Here is a 20,235-nt window from a genome sequence, read left to right as displayed (position 1 = left end):
TCAAAATGTACTACAATATATGTTATATATTGTTTATTACTCTTTTGCTTGCATATATAACACACTCTTTCAAAAATTTCTCTTGCCCTCGTTTTCTAAAACCTTCTCTTAAACCGAGGCCAAAGGCTCGAACATACATTGCTTGGCCGTAGGCGACGCAAGAACGAATTGGCTTAGTTCACTTGTTGGGAAGTGAATGTCACACCATTGCAAGTCCGCTGTCATCAAAAGTGCGATAGTAAAATGTGTATTACCATTTAGAATGTCAATAGTTCAATCCTACTCAAACGTGTGATTAGAGAAGAGATTCTTAATGGTTACCTTTTGCACCATTCTTTCCCAAAGTGCATAAATTGGGTACTTCTATTACACATTGAAATGATAACAAAAAATAAGGTTTGAAATAATTAGAACGGTTTCTAAATTCAGGCTACTTGGATTAATGAACAAAGATACAACAGAAATGCTCCTTCTACTGGGTAATTCAAAATGCACAGCCAACCTAGAGTGGACTGAGCGAGAGAAAGGGCAATACAATTGAATAAAAACATTGAATGTAGTGAAGACGCCAAACCTTGATGTTGGAACTTCAAAGAAAGGAAGATTTCTAGGCCAAACACTTAGCAGTCAGTATATATTGCTCGATATCGACCGACCCGTATTCGTTTCCGAACATTGGAAAAGTAGGTTAGAAAATCAGGTGTTGCAATGGAGAAAACTTAGGGAGGGAAGAGCTCAACATCCATTGATGGAAAGCTAGACTGTGGTAGCCTCATTCCTCTGAGTAAATCCTTAGCCGTTTCTTTCTCCTGCAATGAATGACAGCACCAAAAAGACAATGGTGGTTAAGTGACACTTAAACTCCATGTTGGCCATGAAAGACTTAACTTCAAACACACAAAACCAATAATACTCACCGGACCAGTGTAATCCAGAAGGCGTGTACAATACACTTCTGCTTCATCAAATTTCTTCTGTGCTTTATAGTAGGTAGCAAGAAAAAGCAAAGCTTCAACCATATTGGGTCCTTCCCTCTCTTCAGCTTCCATTCTTTCTAAATCCTTTTTGTAGTAGAATGCTGCCTCTTCAGACTGCCTCAACTCAGAATGCAGTTTAGCCAACTGGTGCAGGGCAATGGCTTCTCTATCATTACAACTTGCAGCCCTTCTGTAACACTTGATTGCCTCCTCCAGCATTCGTAACTGTTCGCTTTCGTAACACTGAGCCATGGCAATCCACAATCTAGAATCGTTTGGTTGCAAAAATACAGATTTCTTGAAGTAATGTAGAGCATAGAAAGGCATGCCCATCATTTCATAAGCTTGCCCTAACCCATACCAAGCTCGATAATCACACGAATTTATATCCACAGCTCGTCGGTACGCATCAATGGCAGCAGGAATGTTCTTCATCTCCACAAATTCATGTCCCATCAGAGTCCAAGCAGATAAATAGTTTTTGTTTAATTTGAGTGCCCTTCTAAAATATACAACTGACTTCTCGTGCTGCCCCTTCAAACTATAGTAATTTCCAATAATGCAGCAAGATTCAGGTCTATACTTATCTGTCATGAAAACTCTATGAGCAAGGTAGCTCAAGGCAGAGAAGCATTCCTTTGCATAGAGGACATTTGAATACATATCCATGTCTTCGACCCGATAAGGATCGTTCCTAAGAAGTTCTTCAAATATTGCTTCAACTTGATCAAACTCCCTCAAGCTATATTGAGCTTTTGCAACTTGAGCTTGTATGTAATTACTAAAACCAAAAGTAGCTTGTAAGTTCTCATATTTTACCAAGGATTCATTATGCATCCTGAGTTCTTGGTAAGCATAGGCAAGAAAGAAGTCCTTCATCCAATGGTTATTGAGATTAAGGCTGTTCAATATGTCAATTGTAGTGCACAAGGATTGCAGCTCCAACCATGCACTCCAGTTCCAAGGGTAGCTGTTCACCGACTCCATAAGAGCTGTGCGAGCAAGATTTTCACTGCCTTTTTGTTTGAGCACGAGTCCATACAAGTACAGTCCAAACGGGTCGATCATGCCCTTTTTTCGGAGGGTTGATAACTCCCTTTCCAATGAAACCAGTTCTTGATTTACAGCATCGCTCTTACCCAACGATCCCTCGAGTTCTACTACCTCTTCTTCTTTTCGCTTTTCACCGGCCTACACGAAGCAAAGTGTGAGTTGTTGGCTTGAGAAAGAGAACCACAAAGTCGAGGTGAAAAATAACCAAGAACATAGATGAAATCTGTTTATTACAATTTTTTTTTGAAGAGAGTTCTAATGTGATTCTAACTGGTCTTCATTTTTATCAATGAAATACATGAATTGAGCCACTGGACTGAACAAATGATATTAGTAAGCATTGTATGCAAATAGTTTAGTGTAGAAGGCATATCTCACATGTTATGTTTTCCTTCTATTATTCTCAAATTTTCTTTTCTACCATTGCACCAAATAAGCTTTTTGAGGAACTTATTACAAAGTGGTCAGTTAGGAATCACGACTCTCCACGATGGTATTTGAACATACGCTCTCGTGGCTTTGCTTTGGGCTTTCCCAAAAGGCCTCATATCAATGGAGATAGCATTCCTCACTTATAAACCCACGTGGGACTCACTCCCAACAGTCTCACATCTATGAATCAAATGCAAACAAATGATACTGAATCTATACAGAAAAGGTTGTCAGAGACACTTTTCACGTTTCATGCATCATTTTCCTTGATGACTATTAACTATTAACAATTCATGGACATTGGACAATGGAAAAATAAGAACACGTCCAATGAGTCACAGACAGGTTTAGAATGCTCTTCTACAAAGAAAAAAAAAAACTCAAATTGGGAAGAACTCGATAATTTCCACGTGATCTTAAGCTAACATGATCAAGAACATGAGAAAGATCAGTTGCTGATTGAAATCTTGAAAACATGACTTTATAAGGGAAAAAGTGGAAAGAAATGAAAATCTTGGAATAGATATGATCCAGATCATGATCAAGCATATATAATCAGAAGGATATTAGAGGAGAGTAACATATCTTTCTTTTACTATTTTTCTTTGGAAAGCTATAGCTACTTACATTCCTTCACTTGATTTCTAAGTTCTTTAGTAAACTGAATTAAAAAACTGTTGGATATCATAGCAACTAAAAAAGTTTTAAAAAATCATAGATGGTAAGGATCAACTGACCAGATAAAGAGCATATTGCCGCAAGAACACAGATTTCTTTCCGTTTTGCTCTCGAAGAACATGAGCAGCCCTCTTGTACTCACGGCAATCGAAGTATGATTTGGCCAGAAGGTAAAAATCACCATCCACAACCTCATCCTCCTCCATCACTGGAGTAGAAACATAAGATATGCCAGCAATAGGGGTTGAACAGCTCTCATTTGTATGAAATCTCCGACGAATACTCGAACTTCCACGCTGAAACCTGGTGTTTGAAGGTGTGAACTTAGCTGGATCTTGCTCGATACCCACCAATTGTTCTGCTGCCCTGTAGAGGCAAGGAATCTCAAAACTTCAATTAAATCTTTTAGCCATATTACAATATACGGAGGAGATTAATCGTTACAAGAGCTTGCAGATTGTTTAAGAACTAGATACCAAAACTTGAACTCGATCAATTACGACCGCAGCAATTTAAAATTCATCATACATAAAGTACATCGCGTGTAAGTAGAGCATTCATCAACTAAACAAAGACACGATTCAAAGTCACCAATTCGACCTGGTCCGCCGCTTTCTCAGAAACCATGTAACACTAACATCTAAACTTCGAGAGAACTCGACACCCCAGATCCAAATTAAGCACATCAACCAGCACTTGAGCAGTTCAAACAAGATTTGAGTATAAAATAAAGATCAGAAGCACCAAGAGAGAGAGATAAATTTTAGGGCTATGGGAACTGTACCATTTGGAAGCAGAGTAGAGACAACGATCACTGAGCTGCCGGATTGCAGTACGAAGCTCGTTTCTACAGTTTTCTTTTGAATTCATTGAATCTCCGTCCCTTCTCTATGGCGCCTTTCTTGCGCTCTTCCTTGTTAACTCGAAACTTCAAATTTCGGACGTCGCTAACATGCGCTTTCTGTTCGTTTCGCCCCACCAGACTTGGAGCCTCCGGCTCTTGCCCGCCCAAACTTTTAAACTTGCGTGTTTATTTGTTTGTTTGTTCAGACTAATAGGCCGAATTCATAAAGCCCATTTCGGGTTAAAGCCCAAACCCCGCGATGATATCGAAAGATTTGATTTTTTTTTTTTTTTTTTTTTTCTTGTTTGGGCAGAGAGAAAATACGAGGGAAAATCAAGGGGAAGTGGGGAAAAAATGTTTCAATCCGCTGCAAGCGCACCCATTTCGCTATGTTTCACAGAAACATTAATGGAGGAGTAAACAAGGCGAAGAAGAAGATTGTTTTTCTCCATCTTTGCTCACCAAAACGCTGCTTGTCGCTCTCATGTCGCGATTTCACTACCGAATCGGAACCCCAATCTAGCTCCGCCCTAGATGCCACCGCTGTGGATATCGCCAATCTTGTCCTAGAATCTGACCCAAAAATCTTGAGGGGAATCCTCCATGGATCACAAGTTCAATTTACGCCTGAACTTGTGAACAAGGTTCTCAAGCGCCTATGGTTCCATGGACCGAAAGCGCTGCAATTCTTCAAACAACTCGAGTACCATCCATCTTATGCCCATTCCTCGTCCTCCTTCGACCATGCCATCGACATTGCAGGCCGTATGCGCGACTACAAGTCTGTATGGGCTCTAGTGGCTCGAATGCGAGCTCGGCGGATTGGACCCAGTTCGAAAACCTTCGCAATTATTGCTGAGCGGTTCGTAGGCGCTGGAAAACCAGACAGAGCGATCAAGGTTTTCTTGTCTATGCGGGAGCATGGCTGTCATCAGGATCTTCATTCATTTAACACCATTCTTGATATCCTCTGTAAGTCAAAACGTGTAGAAATGGCTTACAACCATCTATTTAAGGTTTTGAGAGGAAAATTTAAGGCTGATGTTGTTAGCTATAACATAATTGCAAATGGGTGGTGCTTGATTAAGCGTACACCGAAAGCGCTAGAGATTTTGAAGGAGATGGTGGATAGAGGTTTGACTCCAACTATTACTACTTACAATATAGTTTTAAAAGGGTATTTTAGAGCTGGTCAGATTAAGGAAGCTTGGGAGTTCTTTTTGCAAATGAAAGAGAGGGAAGTTGAAATTGATGTTGTTACTTACACTACAATGGTTCATGGGTTTGGTGTTGTTGGTGAAATTAAAAGGGCTCGGAAGGTTTTTGATGAAATGATTGGCGAAGGTGTTCTTCCTTCAACAGCTACTTACAATGCTATGATACAGGTTTTGTGTAAGAAAGATAGCGTGGAGAATGCTGTAATGTTGTTTGAGGATATGATGAACAGGGGTTATGTGCCAAATTTGACCACATATAATGTGCTTATAAGAGGATTGTGTCATGCAGGCAATATGGATAAGGCTACGGAGTTCATGGAGAGAATGAAAACTGATGGGTGTGAGCCAAATGTTCAGACATATAATGTTGTCATTCGATACTTTTGTGATGCTGGTGACATAGAAAAGGGGTTGAGTGTGTTTGAGAAGATGGGGCACATGGGTTGTTTACCAAATTTGGATACTTATAATGTTGTAATTAGTGCAATGTTTGTGAGGAAAGAGTCTAAAGATCTAGTGGTTGCTGGGAAGCTGTTGGTTGAGATGATCGATAAAGGATTCCTCCCTCGAAAGTTCACTTTTAATCGAGTCCTAAACGGGCTTTTGCTAACAGGTAATCAAGCTTTTGCCAATGAGATATTGAGAATGCAGAGCCAATGTGGTCGTCTTCCTCGCAAATTTAAGTTATGAAGCCATTGTTGCTATGAATGATGCGAGTTTCAGTGCAATGAAGGGCAAGTTAGTGTGTGTGGAGCTGTGGTTAGCAGATGGAATGGAGTTGATGATACCTTGAAGTCTTCCATTCGTAAACAATGCAGTTTCTTACAGAAAGACACTGAGTTCATTTGTTTCAAGGTGGCTTGGTAGGTGCTATCTCATGTCAGCGATTGGATATGGTCGGACAAGATCATGCGTCAACGAACAATCGGATGCCGAAGTCTTCACATTAAACATGTAAGATGGTATGATTGTGTTATCTATAACACATACGTTGATTAACATCTTCTTCGAAACGACTATGATATATACCCTACATACACACAAAAAAGTAATATGTACTAATATTTGGTTGACTAGCAACAAAACACAAACAGCAGCTGGCGGCAGCCTGCTCACTTGTTGCTTTGATGAGAGCGGGTTCATCATAGGGTTCAACATATTTGTAATCCCTTATTTGAATTCTCTGCTCCACATACTGTGCTCACTCATAGTTTGCTCACCTTACTTGTAGCTTTGATGAGAATTGGTTTATGCTCACCTTACTTATAGCTTTGATGAGAACCGGTTCATGCTCACCCTACTTATAGCTTTGATGAGAACTGGTTCATCGTAGGGTTAAACATATTTGAAGCTTTGATGAGAACTGGTTCATCGTAGGGTTCAACACATTTGGATTTTCCGCTCACTTATAGCTTTGAAGAGAGCTGGTCTGAATTCATTATTCCTTTGATGAGTTGGTCGGAATTCATTATAGCTTTGATGAGCTCGTCTAAATTCACTTATAGTTTTGATGAGCCGGTCTGAATTCTCTTATAGCTTTGATAAGTTGGTCCAAACTCACTTATAGCTTTGATGAGAGCGAGTTAATCGTAGGGTTCAACATATTTGTAATATCTCATTTGAATTCTCTGTTCACCGTTAACGTTGATTTGTTGGAGTTTGGTTAAATTAGATGTTTGATCCCTGAATTATTTCTATCGCATTGGGGTTCATTGGTTAGAATTTGGTTAAATTTAATGTTTGATCTCTTACCCCTAAACCACCACATTGTTATGTGTTTATTTGGTTAGAAATTTTAAAAAATGTTTAAGAAGTGTTTCAAATTTTCAATTTGTTTGGTCATTCAATAAGTTTAGCATATATTTTAAATTTATAAAAATTAATTGATACATTTCATTTTAATATTTCTCTTAAACTTTAAAAAATATTAAAAGTATTATACAATAATTAAAAATTTTTAATTTAATACTCATGATTTAAAATTATATATATTTTTTTTAATTAATTCGGATATTATATATGGAAAAAGTACACGTAACAAAATTATTAAAAAGAAGAAAATCGGATAATAATAATATAGGGCGCGTAAAAATTCAACTTGTTCAAAAATAATCACTAAAAACTTTCAAAAATTACGAAAGACCCTTCCCCGCCTAAAGTCTAAAATCTCCCTCATTTATGGTCTTAATCTCAACGGTCATGATTTACTCTCTTTCATCTTAACGGTCATGATTCACTCTTTTTCCTTTCTCATTTCTCCCTCTCTGTCACATTCCTCTCTTCCCTCCAATTCCCAACCCATTTCCCGCATATTTTGTTCTAGATCTGTTGAGCGGCGGCCGGACTGTGACGACTGATGGCGGCTCTGCCATCCTCTTCCGCTCTACCGGATTCTTGTTCCTCCAGACACCACACTTACAGTAGGAAGCAGAAATCCCTTGGTCTTTTATGCTCAAAGTATGATTCTTTTGCTGTCGGTGTAATCCATGCCTTTTTGCTTGGTGATTTCAAGCTTTTGATTTGTTTCTCTGTTCTGTGCAGTTTTTTGAGCTTGTATAACCACGATGGAGTCCATTCGATTGGGCTTGACGATGCCGCATCGCGATTAGGTTTAATTCTAGTTCGTATTTGTTGCATGAACTGTTTAGTTTTTTGATTTTTTGATTTTTTTTTTTTCTGGAATCTGAGGGTTTTGGTGTGTACAGGTGTGGAAAGGCGGCGGATCTACGATATCGTGAATGTCTTGGAAAGCGTCGGGGTGGGATTTCTTTTCTGAAGTTATTTTGTGTTTGTTCTGATTCCGTGTATGTGCTAATTTAAGCTTGTGTTTTCCTCTTGTAATTTAGGTTCTCTCGAGAAAGGCGAAGAATCAGTACAGCTGGAATGGGTTTGGGGCAATCCCTAAGGCCTTACAAGATCTTAAAGTAGGTTAATTCGGTTTCCTTAGGGTAAAATGGAGCTGTGCTGATTTCATGTTATCTGCTGTTCCCATTAGGGATATGGAAATAATTTAGTTTTGAATTGTTTGATAGGAAGAGGGCTTGAAGGAGAATTGTAGTGCATCTGATGGTAACGATTATGCAAAAGTAGGCTATTTTATTTTCTCCCCATTTGTTGCGTGCGTATGGGTTGCAATTTGAAGTTTCCTTGCTTACATTTTGTCACATTTAGGTCTCGGATGATGAAGACGACGATGAAAGATTTTCCAATCCGACTGGAAGCCAGAACTCAACTGCAGCCGTGCCGAAATCATCTTCATCATCGCTGAAAGCCGGTATGGATTTTCCTTGTCACTTCAATTGACCCTTTTTATCTTCGGAAGTTGCCCATCAGCCTATTTTGAGATTGGTTTTTCTGATTGCTTGAATTGATACTGTGTGTTTAAGTTGGCTGTCCTCCGCCAACATTTGTACGGTTTGGCCATCAGGGCATGAGGTTCATTGGTTCCATTTCAGACCTTTATATTTGTTGTACTAAACAAAGTAGGTTGCCTTCCACAATCTGCTTCCCTTACTCTTTCTATTAGTATCTGCAGACAATAGAAGGGAAAAGTCATTGGCTCTCCTGACGCAAAATTTTGTTAAGCTATTTATTTGCAGTCATGTGAGTGAAAAAATGACACCCTATCTTTTACTTGTTTGTGGGTGATCCTCTGTGCGAGTTCTGTTGATTGATAGAATATTTTTGGCGTTACAGGTGAGTATGATTTCCCTTGATGAAGCAGCAAAACTCTTATTAGGAGATGGTCACAATTCATCAATAATGAGAAGTAAGTAATCCTAAACTTTGCTATTAATTTTAGAATGTGAACTGGGAAATTCTTGTTAGTAACTATCTTTTGTTATTTGCAGCAAAGGTAAGGAGGCTATATGACATTGCGAATGTGCTGTCTTCTATGAATCTAATTGAAAAGGTACTGCATTATTGCACGCTGACTAGAGTATTAAATTTCTATCAACATATTGATCCTTCTAGATGGTCTATAGGTTTGACATTGGCATAAGGGGCGAATCAATACTTCCATTATGTCATAAAGAATCGATGAATCTTAACAAGAATATCAACAAAATATCGCAAGTGTAGACGTGAAATTTTAACTTATTTAAAACAGGTGAAATGCTTATCGTGAATGTCGTGAATTTTTTTTTTTTTTTTTTATTTTTTTTTTTTTATAAAAGAAATCTAGGAATATCCATATCAGTATTTTCATTTATATTTCCATGAAATAAACGGAGACGTCGTGTTGTGTTTGTTTCTGCTGTTCTTTGGCACAAGTTTGACATTTGTTGGAATCATATGCAGACCCATACAGCTGACACAAGAAAGCCTGCGTTTAGGTGGTTGGGGGTGAGGGGTAAGGTCAAGAATGAGCCTACCGTTCTTCCAGAGTCCAGAAAAAGGGCATTTGGAACTGACGTAACAAATGTCAGTTATAAGAAGACTAAGGCCGAAAGTTCTGCCTATCAGGGTTTAAATCATTGTCTCAATGTGCAAAAGCTAGTGCAGTGCGAGAATTCTTCGCAAGAGGATAGCCAGAACAGTCAGGATCAGGAATGTGAACGAACTTCCAAGAGCTATCAGTTTGGACCGTTTTCTCCAATAACAGTAGCTAAGGTTAGTGTCTCAGATAATAACAATGTGAAGCGGAGTCATGACTGGGAAAGCCTTTCCTCAACATTCCGCCCTCAGTATCACAACCAAGGTAATCCCTAATTAAACACAGTTGAACAAAGTGCTGTTTTGTTTTGAAATGCCATAATGGATCTAAATGGCCAATTGGTTGAATTTCCAAACTTCGAATTCATATTTATTCACCCCTAACACTGGTTTCCAATTTTCAATTATTCAAACTCCGTATTCATATTTTTTTCAGCACTTCCACCGGTTTACAACTTTCAATTATTCTTCAGCACGCTTCTCATGTTTGATATTGTAACCTTTATTGGTCAGTATTAGGCGACAAGTTTAGAATTTTTAAGATCCTCAAACTTGATACAAACTAATGCTGTGGTGTTTGTTCTTGGAATCGTCAGCCTTAAAAGAACTTTTCTCCCATTACGTGGAAGCATGGAAATCATGGTATTCTGAAGCAGTGAAGAAACCTATACAAATATCTTGATGCGCTTTGTTTCGTGCTACAAATATTTAATAAGCTTACCTTGATTGAGCACTGTTTCTACTGCAATTAGTCAGAAGAAAAAAAAAAAAAAAGTTTGACCTTGGTTGCATTTCCTTAGTGCACCAACGTAGGAAGGGGTCATCTTTGAAGTGCCGAACATTTCCAATAGCTTCTTGTCTGTTTGTATTTATCCTGAAAACAAGCCTAACATAGTTGTTAGTTATTATTATTTTACTGTAGCTATCTCCTTTCCCCTACAGTGTTCAATGAAATGGGCACTTTGGCCTTCGTTGAAAAGTGGTTTCCCACTGGAACTAAAATGTATACATATTGGAGTTTTGGTCTGGAAATCTTATTTTCTTGCTTGTCTGTCGACATCATCCTAGGTTTCTGGATGCAATTCTTGTGAAAGTAAATGAATGCAAAGAAAAATTCCAAACCAGAGAAGTTGACTTAGATATTAGTCCCTCAAGAATCTTTTCCCTATGAACTATCATCCTGGGAAAGAACTTCTAATCTCAAGGATGGTTATTATTGATGTTTTGATTACTTAAATTATGTCTAGATTGAGATCACAGCAATTCTTGCTTCCAATCTTCTTAAAGCTCAAAAATATGTGATATGATGAAGGGGTTGTCCCATATCAGCTTCGATTTTGATCTTCAAAGTCGATCGATGTTTTGATTAGTTAAATTATGTTTGAATTGGCTTTAAACAGTGAATGCATCTAAATTTCTTGAGGCTCAGAAATGTATACTCTGATCTGAGGCTTTTCTTCTCCTGCTGTCACTGAAGAGGTCTCAGTAATTTCGTAGAGCCTCTTGCATTTGTCCTTCTGGATTGATCTAGAAGCCCCTTGTTTGGGGATGACCAACTTCTACTTACAGGGCCCATATAAATTTTTGTCATATGTCTAGCAGAAATGGCCTTGTTTGTTGATGCTTACTTCTAGAATGCCATTCATTGTTTCATTTTTAACCTTTCAAATCATTTAACACCTCAATAATCTCCCATCATTTGTCACATTTTTATATGATTGCAATAATTTCTAAGGGTCTATTTTTAAATTTGATTTAAATTAGATTTAAATTATTGGCCACACATTCATATACTATTAAGAGTGTTTATATTTGGTTGAATTATAGAAAAAAAAAATAAGTTTGAATTTTACTCTTGAATTTCTAAATTTGTTAGAATATTTGACAAAAAGTAAGATCAAGGACCTGATGACAACTAATTAAAATTGATATTTAGACTGTCATACTATTGATAGTCGTCCTATAGTTTCTTATGAATTATTAGTGCAAGTAATTTTAAAACATTTATAAAATAACAAATTTGATGTTGGACTTTCACTAAGATTTCGAATAGCTGTCCCGAATTCAAGTTGATTATGTTTTGCTTCTTCTTCGGAGATAGACTATCAAACAATTTCCAATCATGGCCCTTGCGGATGTGATAAGCCATGTAATAGACAAAAAGAAACTCAAGATATTTGATATCTTTTTCTTTGAATTAGATCTCTTACCACTGGAATCTCTCTTTTTTTCAATCCAGTTCCTCCACCACTGTGAACTCCAGTTAGATTCATGCATGATATCTTTGTTGATAAGTTATATTCAAGTTCGAGTTGCAGAGTAGATGAACTAAAAATAACTATTCTTATTTTCACAAAGCTTACAGTTTTAAGTCTTACTTTCTTTTTTGACAAATTAAAATCGAGCATAGTTAAAATATTTTTACCACAAACAGAGAAAGAAAGCTTCAATTGGAGTTATTTACCGTTAATTAATTAATCTACGACCGATGTAATTTCCTATTTTCTTTTATTTTTTCTTTTGATTATTTATTTTTTTTTATTTTTTTTTATTTTTTTTGGGTACGAAAAACGGTAGTTAAGATGATTTCCCGGTGGTGGGTAAAATAGCGAAGGCCAAAATTTGCTCATCTTCATCTTCATCTTCTTCATTCCATATGCAGGGTTTCATAATCGACTGCAGATCGAGTAAACGTTGAAGCAATTTTTTGCTAATTTTTCCATGTGAGTTTCTCTATTCGTTGATGCTTATTGATTTCTCATTTGGAACTATACATGTCCTCTGTATTCTGGGGATTGAATAATCGCGAGAAAGAACAGTCATTCGAACTCTTTTTTTGGTTCAATTTGGAACCGATTTCAATTTCTGATCTCCTTCTTCTTCAAATCGCAGCTTGAGAGATGAAAAATCTGTCAAGAAATCGAAGGATTTGATGTAGTATTGGACTAAAAGGTTGCTGACTACATCGCCACTGTCATGTATGGGACCAACATTGAGAATTTGGATAGGGATTCCAAGCTGTAACCAATTGGGCATTGTCTGGTAATCAAATCTAAACCAAAAACCCCATTATTTCCATATCGTAGTCAAAAGAAAATTCAGATCATCTCATCATTTATATTTTATCATCATTTTGTTATTATGGAGACGTTTCTTTAGCTTTGTTTATTCATGTCACAGAAAAATTATAATAACAACCATCCTGTTAGCAGATGGCTGATGCCTGCAATTTTTGTCCGTTGGATAAACTTATCCAAAAAACTTGTTATCAAGTTGGGAATTCAATGAACAAGTAGGGTTTTAAGTGCAATTATGTCTTTAAGCTTGTTGTTGGTGGAGTGGTGGCCAATATTGATGATGTAAGTGCTTGTTTTCTTACTTATCTTCCCACTATAATTCATACACTATTTTTCAGGGTCTAGTGGCAATCACTACACGCTTTTATTTGAAACGTATGGATATATGCCACACCCATATGATTGTAGTTCGGTTTTAGTTTTAATGTTTCCAGTTGTTTAGTTTGTTTGGAGAACTGCTTTCAAAATGGCTCTTTGTTAATGTGAGATCTCACATCAGTTGGGAGGAGAACGAAACATTCTTTATAAGGGGTGTGGAAACCTCTTCCTAGCAGAAAGAGGACAAGATCAACTAGCGGTGAGCTTGGGCCGTAACAAATGGTATTAAAGTCAGACATCGGGCGATGTGCCAGTGAGGAGGTGGAGTGCCAGCAAGAACGCTGGGCACCGAAGGAGGGTGGATTGGGAGGTCCACATCGATTGGAGAAGGGAACGAGTACCAGTGAGGACGTTGGGCGGCGAAGGAGGGTGGTTTATGAGATTCCACATCGGCTGGGGAGAAGAACGAAACATTTTTTATAAGGGTGTGAAAACCTCTCCCTAACAGACGCATTTTGAAAACTTTGAGAGGAATCCTGAACGGGAAAGCCTAAATAAACACTTTTTACAAGCATAGTGATTATGACCGGTGGAGGTTTAGTGTCCCTATATAGACTCAAACTACTATTCACAAATCTATGATTTTGGGATAAGGAAACCATGAGTTAAGGATGCCAATATGACATCAGATGAACTAGAAGTCAAGAAGATCATTGGCAGTTTACCAAGAAAAATAACTCCATTGGTATGATGGTGTCTCTTTGGTAGAGTCCAAAAGCAAAATTACATGAGCTCAAGTCCAAGAGGAACGATATAATACCGTTAAAAAAAATGTGGGGACTCTGTTATCCTAATACCATATTTTAATGCAAGAGTCTATGCCTATGTATATTTAACAATGAAGATAGACTAGTTGTCTACTTTGTTTATATATCAGGGAAGTATTATATACATGGTTTTAGGAGTTTGTGAAATCAGGTGAAAGGGAAAACTAGCTGAATAGAAGTGAAAAGGTATTTAAAAGAGCAAATCTGGTGGTATGTCAATTTCCTGCACATTTTTGTGTCTTTTGTTCTGTACTTTCACATTATTTCCTAGGTTTAAAGGCATACCTGATAGGATCACAATACCCAATATATGTTCAAATCCATTCATGATGCCTCTTTTTGAAAAGATAGTGAGGAAACATTTGATAAAATGTCAATAATTCATCCAACAAACCCCATATATCTTATTGGAACAATCTAGATTTGTAGAATTAACTTTATACCTTTTTTTTAATTAGTCTCTTCCTTTTGATGTAGCGAAGTATTCTTCGCAACTTATAATTTTCCCCTGCTTTATCGTTATCAATTATTAATTTTCAACAGTGAATTCAAATAGTTTACTAAGAACATCCATGAAATTTTAGGGCCTTGAACATTGGTTTTCATCTTTTCGAAGAAAAACTATTCAAAGACTATATAATGTTCATGAAAAGATAGCAAGAAAACGCCCAGGTCTGACTTGTGACCCTGAAGACATGAGCTAAATTAATTGAAAAGTGTGAGTATTGTGAGCCTAGCCACAAATTTTGAGCAAGAAGCACTATGCAATCCTTGGTAAAGCTTTTACGACGTCTTGTCGAATTTGGTAAACGAACAAATAGGTGACCCACAATCTTGGAACATAGTATAATCTAACCTTTAGAAATTACTTTGATAAAAGAAGGAATAATAGAAGGGGAGGGGGCAAGCAACCTATCCTTTGGAACATAGTATACTCTTGGATCACAAACTTTGTTTCATATAAGTTTGGTATATTGGATGAAAAAATAGTCTTTTAAGTACTAAAAATAAGAATACTCGAAATTCAAGACGATATGAAGAAGGAACTTGAAGTAGCACAAACGTCTTGTAAACTTTTGAGTATCAAGATAGTTTGTAACTTCGTTAACAAGGGAAATGAACGAAACCGCCAAGAAGGAAATCCCAACAAATGTCAATTGCAATGTCCTACCACCTCATTAAGATAATACTCACACACCCTCTCTGCTGCATCAATTCGTAGCGCATTGGCTACTCTATTTATAACTCATCATAAAGAAGGATTCAAAGATTTCATGGGATATTAGCAATCCTTTAAGTTAACAAATGGATCTGTTCCAAAATTCTACAAGATCTAGAGATATAGTTTAACGTTGAGGGGAGGATTTTCCATTGAAGATTAAGTGTTATGATAGTATAGTTTAAAAACAAAAACTATTTTCTCCTCTTACCAAACAAAAACTTAAAACTAAGTAATTAATGAAAAAGACAGAGTTACTGTTACCCAAAAGGCATGAAACAAAGGCCTAACTACAAAATGAAAACCTTGAAAAGAAGCATAAATGATAGGCACTCAAGGATGGGGAAGAAATCAATTGGAACCAAGCAAAATTAAAGAGTACTCTTAGAGAAGAGGAGCCAAACACTTGGCAGAAATTGAAGGGTTCAAAGGAAGCAATGGGAGTGTCCTTTTGCAGACAAACAAAGAGAGAAGCTGTTCAAAAAAGGTTCTTCTTACCAGAAACATCTAACAAATTTCCCATTCAGTGGAGCACTTAAGGGGCAGCTCAGAAAGGCCAAAATGCAATCCATTGGAAAGTTACAAGCCTTGACCCATGTGCTCTTCCCCCTACTCCCATCCTCTTTCTCTCTGTTATTAACCCTTCTCCTTCCTTTTTATGTAAAAACTATTACCACTGTTTCTTAAAATCATATCCAACTTCTTACCTTGTTGCTCTTCTTTTACCTTCACCTTTTTGCCTAATGTTACCAACTTTACCATACCCTTTTGTCACATATCGAAGTTGGATGAGGATTCGTTCAATGGGGGCACAAAGAATGTTTTAAAGGACGTTTTGTCTTATCTGACAAAGATAACAATCGAATCTCGGGTAATTTTTTTACTGTATGAACTTTTGCCTGTAAAACAATCATTAGTGGTATAAATCCCTCCTCATTTAACCCAAAGTCAAGATTTTTGGGACACATATCTCTTAATTCACGAGTTAGTCAATATTATCAGACTAGAGTCAAGATTTCTAGGATTGAGCCAATTATGTCCATCTAGAAAATAAGAAAAATAAAATTATAGCGTGATAAAAATATCTTTGTATCAATTTTCTCAGACCAAGTCCAAATCTTCAAGTCACAAAAAAAACTATGATATCCTTTTCACTCATAATTTATTTTCCTCATGTTATACTTGTTCAAATGTATGTCATCAACTAGAGATTGGAAGGTTTAGTCTTCTTTTTTTAATCTATTAATTTTTCCTTCAAGATTTCACAAACTCTACTTTGAATTCACCCATTCTGTCATTAAACTCAACAGATCCTTTCAAAATTTGAGAGAAACCAGCTTCGAAAAATGAAAAGGGATGTGAAGAATCAAAGGACCAGAATGAAATAAATGGGGTAAGGGAGGAATATGTTTTAGAAAAAACGTAGCCAAAACTAGGGGAACTTTTAGGGAGAAGGGGGTATTTATTTTTCCTAAATAGTCTCAATGATTTCACTAACACTTGCGTTTTAGCCTTTTAGGGCTGGCAAACTATAAAGATATGTTCCAGAAAAGAAGCATGTGGTGCATATGTACATTAATTTAGATTATAGCCTATGGGTTTTACAATATTATTATATCAATTTTACTTTAGTGGGTGGGGAAGTAAAGAATTATCCCCAAATCCTACCAGAAAAGTAATCAAAATATTGTGTGAGAAAGAAATATCCCTTTCAGGTCCTTTCCCCTCAGTTCCTCTTCAAATTTTTTAATTGAATGTGGAATATTAATGCCCCCCTCCTTTGCAATCGAATCTTACCAGATTAAAGAGAAAACCCCAAATAAATTATGAAACAAAGAAAGAATGAAAAACCCCATCAAAGATGGATCCTGAGATACATTGAGTTGTCTTCCACTTTTAAGGAGGGAGAAAAACAGAAAAGAACAAAAGAGAGCTACTTAATTTGAGATTAAAGATCAGAACTTTCCTAGGATAAGTCCTGATTAATTGTATTTCTAGTTCTAAGGAATTAGGGGTTGTCCGCTTTCTTGGAAGCTGATTTTGGTTCATGGAGAGGCCCCAGAAGTCGTCATTGTCAATTATTGAACCCAAAACAGAGCCCCATTAGTTGATTTCTCAGCCAAATTGGAGTAAACCCATCTCGGATTTCATGTTTTTGATACAATATTTGGCTTGTCTGAAAATAATCTGGGCCGTCAATTGGTTGGTAGACAGATAATATCCGAATAGGATGTTGTCAAATTTGAAGATGGTAAATCTGTGAGAGTGAAAAACCAAGCTCTGCTGTAGCTTCTATATGCATGGCGGATAGAGAGTGGAACTAGTAGAAATACGGGTCAATTAGAGGCTGTTTAAAAACCATTTCCTACGTTTCATGTTCTCCAAAATTATACAGATAGAGAAACCAAAGTGGGCCATTTCTTGTCTCTCCCACTTTTTGCCAACAGATAGAAAGAATCATCTATAAAAAGTTGCCCCAAGTCATCGTTTTCCTTGAACGATCACTGCCTCCAAATGGGAATTATGGAGTACCATCAGACTTTTCATAATTCAGACACATATTTCGATCGATCTTACTCTTCTTCTTCTTCTTATTCTTCTCCATGTCTCACTACTTTCAAGGGTCATTCTTCTTACATCTCTTCTCTGACTCTCGCCGGAAAATTCCTCTACTCTGGTTCATCCGACAAAGAAATCCGATCATGGAGACGAAACCCAATTCAAAACTGTGAAGAAAATCAGGAAGAGTTTCAGAATAATATGGTTACTGCCGGACATGGCGCAGTGAAATCTCTTGTTGTTTCATCTGATAAACTTTATAGCGCCCATCAGGACCACAAAATTCGCGTTTGGAAAATCTCTAATGATTTCGATCAACAACAAAAGTACACGCGCTTGGCCACTCTGCCAACGCTCGGCGACCGGACGGCCAGGCTTTTGATGCCCAATAATCAGGTCCAGATCCGACGGCACAAGAAATGCACATGGGTTCATCATGTCGATACGGTTTCGGCTCTTGCTCTGTCAAACGATGAGTCGCTTCTGTACTCCGTCTCGTGGGATCGGACTCTCAAAATCTGGCGGACTTCCGATTTCAAATGCTTGGAGTCCGTTGCCGGAGCCCACGACGACGCCATAAACGCCGTCGCGCTCGCCGGCGACGGCGACGTGTACACTGGATCGACGGACAAGAGAATCAAAGTCTGGAGAAAAAACCCAGATGGAAAAAGGCATTTTTTGGTCCAAACACTTGAGAAGCACAGCTCGGGAATTAATGCCTTGGCCCTCGCCGGCGATGGGTCGGTTTTATTTTCCGGCGCCTGCGACAGGTCGGTCCTAGTTTGGGAGAAGGAGGAAGGGGGTGGGTTTATGGAGTTGGTGGGTGTGTTGAGAGGCCATTCGAAGGCCATATTGTGTTTGGCTGTGGTGTTGGATTTGGTCTGTAGTGGCTCTGCAGACAAGACGATCAGAATTTGGAAAAGGGTCGTCGCCGGAAGCGGAAATTATGTGTGTTTGACGGTTTTGGAAGGGCATAACGGTCCCGTGAAATGTCTGGCGGCGGTGGTTGATCGGTACAACCAAAACGACAGGTCGTTAATGGTTTACAGTGGTGGTTTGGACTGTGATATCAAGGCGTGGCAGATTTGTGTTCCTCATGTTTAAATTGAAACTTCTATTGATCTTTTTTGGGGTTCTTTGAGGGATTTGTGTACATATTATTAATGAGTTTAGTGCATTGTGTTTTTGGAAAGTGTAGTTTGCAAGTGAGTGATCTCTATGGCGAATCCTAAGAATTTGGCTTTTGGATCATCAAATATGACAAGGTTAGTTACGGTATAAGATTGTCAGTAATACTGATCTGAAAAGTTTGAAATTATATCTCAATTAGATGATTGTATTACATATATTTTGTTTAGACCTTATATAAATTATAAATTTGGTCTCTAAGATACGAATTGTCAATATAATACAACTAAGATGAAGTAATAAAATTTCTTTTTATGATAGGGTAATAGATTGTCTCTTTAAAAAGGCATTGCCCGCTTCTAGCTTGCAAGTTAAAGCCTAAGATCGAGTTTTAGAAGATATAGAAATAGGATTCCCTTTTGGATCTTGATACTTCTATGCTTTTTAATCGTAGGTATCTTATCAAGAAGTAGGAAATCACAATCGTTTGTTGACTGATATCACAATTGAAAGGCCATTTTATGGGTTATCATAGGAGTGTTTGACATAAGATTTAGTTAATAACTTCTAGGTTTGTATCGAACGAGGACTTTGAATTTTGAAGAGTATATACAAGCTATCTAAAATTCAAGTTTGTATATAACAACTCGTTAACTTTCGGTTTTGTTTCTTCAAAAAAAATTTACTAACTCAACATTTTTTAAATTATGTATTTATTAGATCAATTTTATGTATAATAGACTCGTTAATTTTAAAATATGTCGAATATGTTAGAGATTTCTTTTAAAGTTGTATTTCTTTTTATTTATTTATTTATTTTTTTATTTTTATTTTTTTTTCCTTTATGGATATTATCTTGTGGCTTTTTCTTATATCTCTCTATCCATTGAGTTTGATAAGACAATAGAATGAAATAAAGTTAGATAAAATGGTAATCACTTTTGTGTCTAAATGATAAAGACAATAGAATGAAATTACTAGCTGTTGGTGGTGTTTAAGTAGGCGTGGACTTGATGGCAAGTTAGATATTGGACATCTCGACTAGATCGTACATTAAAGTCTAACAGGGTTATAATTAAAGAAGAATTTGACTAATCGAGACATGTACTATGTACTAGACGAGAGCTATAATAAAAAGGCTTGACTTATAGTGTTAATAAATTTAAATTTATACAATTTATGTCTAGATATAAAAGCATAGATTATAGAATTATGAGTTTCTCAGGTTCGGTTTCAAATTTTATCAATATGTTGGGTGGAAGACTCAAATCTTTGACTTTTGTTGAAAGTATACGTCTATTTGAATTATACTCGGGTAAACATTATTTATAAGAGTTGATATTTGGTATGTGCCATTTGTCTAAAACTGATTTTTGTGGTTTATTAGAGACGTTATCAGATGCCCACCAATTAAACCATATTTAAGTTAACTTTACTTTATTTCACTTTTTTTCCTCGCTCCATTTTCA

General features: G+C 37.0%; 4 protein-coding genes across 8 annotated transcripts; 3 read left to right on the top strand and 1 right to left on the bottom strand.

The window, feature by feature from the left end:
* Positions 1-317: 317 nt before the first annotated feature.
* Positions 318-4,130, bottom strand: LOC111431629 (anaphase-promoting complex subunit 8). The gene is made up of 4 exons (XM_023068323.1): positions 3,925-4,130; positions 3,200-3,506; positions 918-2,168; positions 318-809 (listed from the first exon to the last, which is right to left on the bottom strand). The coding sequence occupies exons 1-4, from the start codon at positions 4,008-4,010 to the stop codon at positions 720-722; spliced, it is 1,734 nt and encodes a 577-aa protein (XP_022924091.1). The 5' UTR covers positions 4,011-4,130; the 3' UTR covers positions 318-719.
* Positions 4,131-4,297: 167 nt separating this feature from the next.
* Positions 4,298-6,444, top strand: LOC111431631 (pentatricopeptide repeat-containing protein At1g74900, mitochondrial). The gene has a single exon (XM_023068324.1). It carries the CDS (start codon positions 4,374-4,376, stop codon positions 5,889-5,891), a length of 1,518 nt encoding a protein of 505 aa, XP_022924092.1. The 5' UTR covers positions 4,298-4,373; the 3' UTR covers positions 5,892-6,444.
* Positions 6,445-7,390: 946 nt separating this feature from the next.
* LOC111431632 (E2F transcription factor-like E2FE) lies at positions 7,391-10,700 on the top strand. 5 transcript variants are annotated; one of them, XM_023068327.1, is made up of 12 exons: positions 7,391-7,658; positions 7,743-7,810; positions 7,907-7,959; positions 8,048-8,125; positions 8,234-8,287; positions 8,373-8,475; positions 8,728-8,804; positions 8,898-8,970; positions 9,053-9,057; positions 9,504-9,903; positions 10,075-10,146; positions 10,235-10,700. In XM_023068327.1, the coding sequence occupies exons 1-12, from the start codon at positions 7,558-7,560 to the stop codon at positions 10,318-10,320; spliced, it is 1,170 nt and encodes a 389-aa protein (XP_022924095.1). In that variant the 5' UTR covers positions 7,391-7,557; the 3' UTR covers positions 10,321-10,700. The 5 variants fall into 5 exon arrangements, with proteins under 5 accessions (XP_022924095.1, XP_022924093.1, XP_022924094.1 ...); XM_023068325.1 differs by having other exon boundaries at positions 7,394-7,658; positions 9,053-9,114; XM_023068326.1 differs by having other exon boundaries at positions 7,395-7,658; positions 8,737-8,804; positions 9,053-9,114.
* Positions 10,701-12,239: 1,539 nt separating this feature from the next.
* On the top strand, positions 12,240-18,958 carry LOC111431692 (protein JINGUBANG). Its single transcript, XM_023068394.1, has 4 exons — positions 12,240-12,361; positions 12,531-12,680; positions 16,390-16,472; positions 16,599-18,958. Exon 4 carries the CDS (start codon positions 17,594-17,596, stop codon positions 18,740-18,742), a length of 1,149 nt encoding a protein of 382 aa, XP_022924162.1. The 5' UTR covers positions 12,240-12,361; positions 12,531-12,680; positions 16,390-16,472; positions 16,599-17,593; the 3' UTR covers positions 18,743-18,958.
* The last annotated feature ends 1,277 nt before the right edge of the window (positions 18,959-20,235 follow it).

Source organism: Cucurbita moschata, unplaced genomic scaffold (genome assembly GCF_002738365.1).
Source record: "Cucurbita moschata cultivar Rifu unplaced genomic scaffold, Cmos_1.0 Cmo_Scf00036, whole genome shotgun sequence".
In the NCBI taxonomy this organism is placed as follows: Eukaryota; Viridiplantae; Streptophyta; class Magnoliopsida; order Cucurbitales; family Cucurbitaceae; genus Cucurbita; species Cucurbita moschata.
This window is presented reverse-complemented; position numbering and strand designations above follow the sequence as displayed.

Coding starts and splice junctions, on each gene's coding strand:
- LOC111431632 (XM_023068325.1), top strand. CDS start 7,558: ATGGCGGCTCTGCCATCCTCTTCCGCTCTACCGGATTCTTGTTCCTCC. Junction 7,659..7,742: donor CTTGGTCTTTTATGCTCAAA/GTATGATTCTTT, acceptor TGTTCTGTGCAG/TTTTTTGAGCTTGTATAACC. Junction 8,288..8,372: donor ATGGTAACGATTATGCAAAA/GTAGGCTATTTT, acceptor TGTCACATTTAG/GTCTCGGATGATGAAGACGA.
- LOC111431629 (XM_023068323.1), bottom strand. CDS start 4,010: ATGAATTCAAAAGAAAACTGTAGAAACGAGCTTCGTACTGCAATCCGG. Junction 3,507..3,924: donor CTCTACTCTGCTTCCAAATG/GTACAGTTCCCA, acceptor TTGCCTCTACAG/GGCAGCAGAACAATTGGTGG. Junction 2,169..3,199: donor GGCAATATGCTCTTTATCTG/GTCAGTTGATCC, acceptor TGCTTCGTGTAG/GCCGGTGAAAAGCGAAAAGA.
- LOC111431631 (XM_023068324.1), top strand. CDS start 4,374: ATGTTTCACAGAAACATTAATGGAGGAGTAAACAAGGCGAAGAAGAAG.
- LOC111431692 (XM_023068394.1), top strand. CDS start 17,594: ATGGGAATTATGGAGTACCATCAGACTTTTCATAATTCAGACACATAT.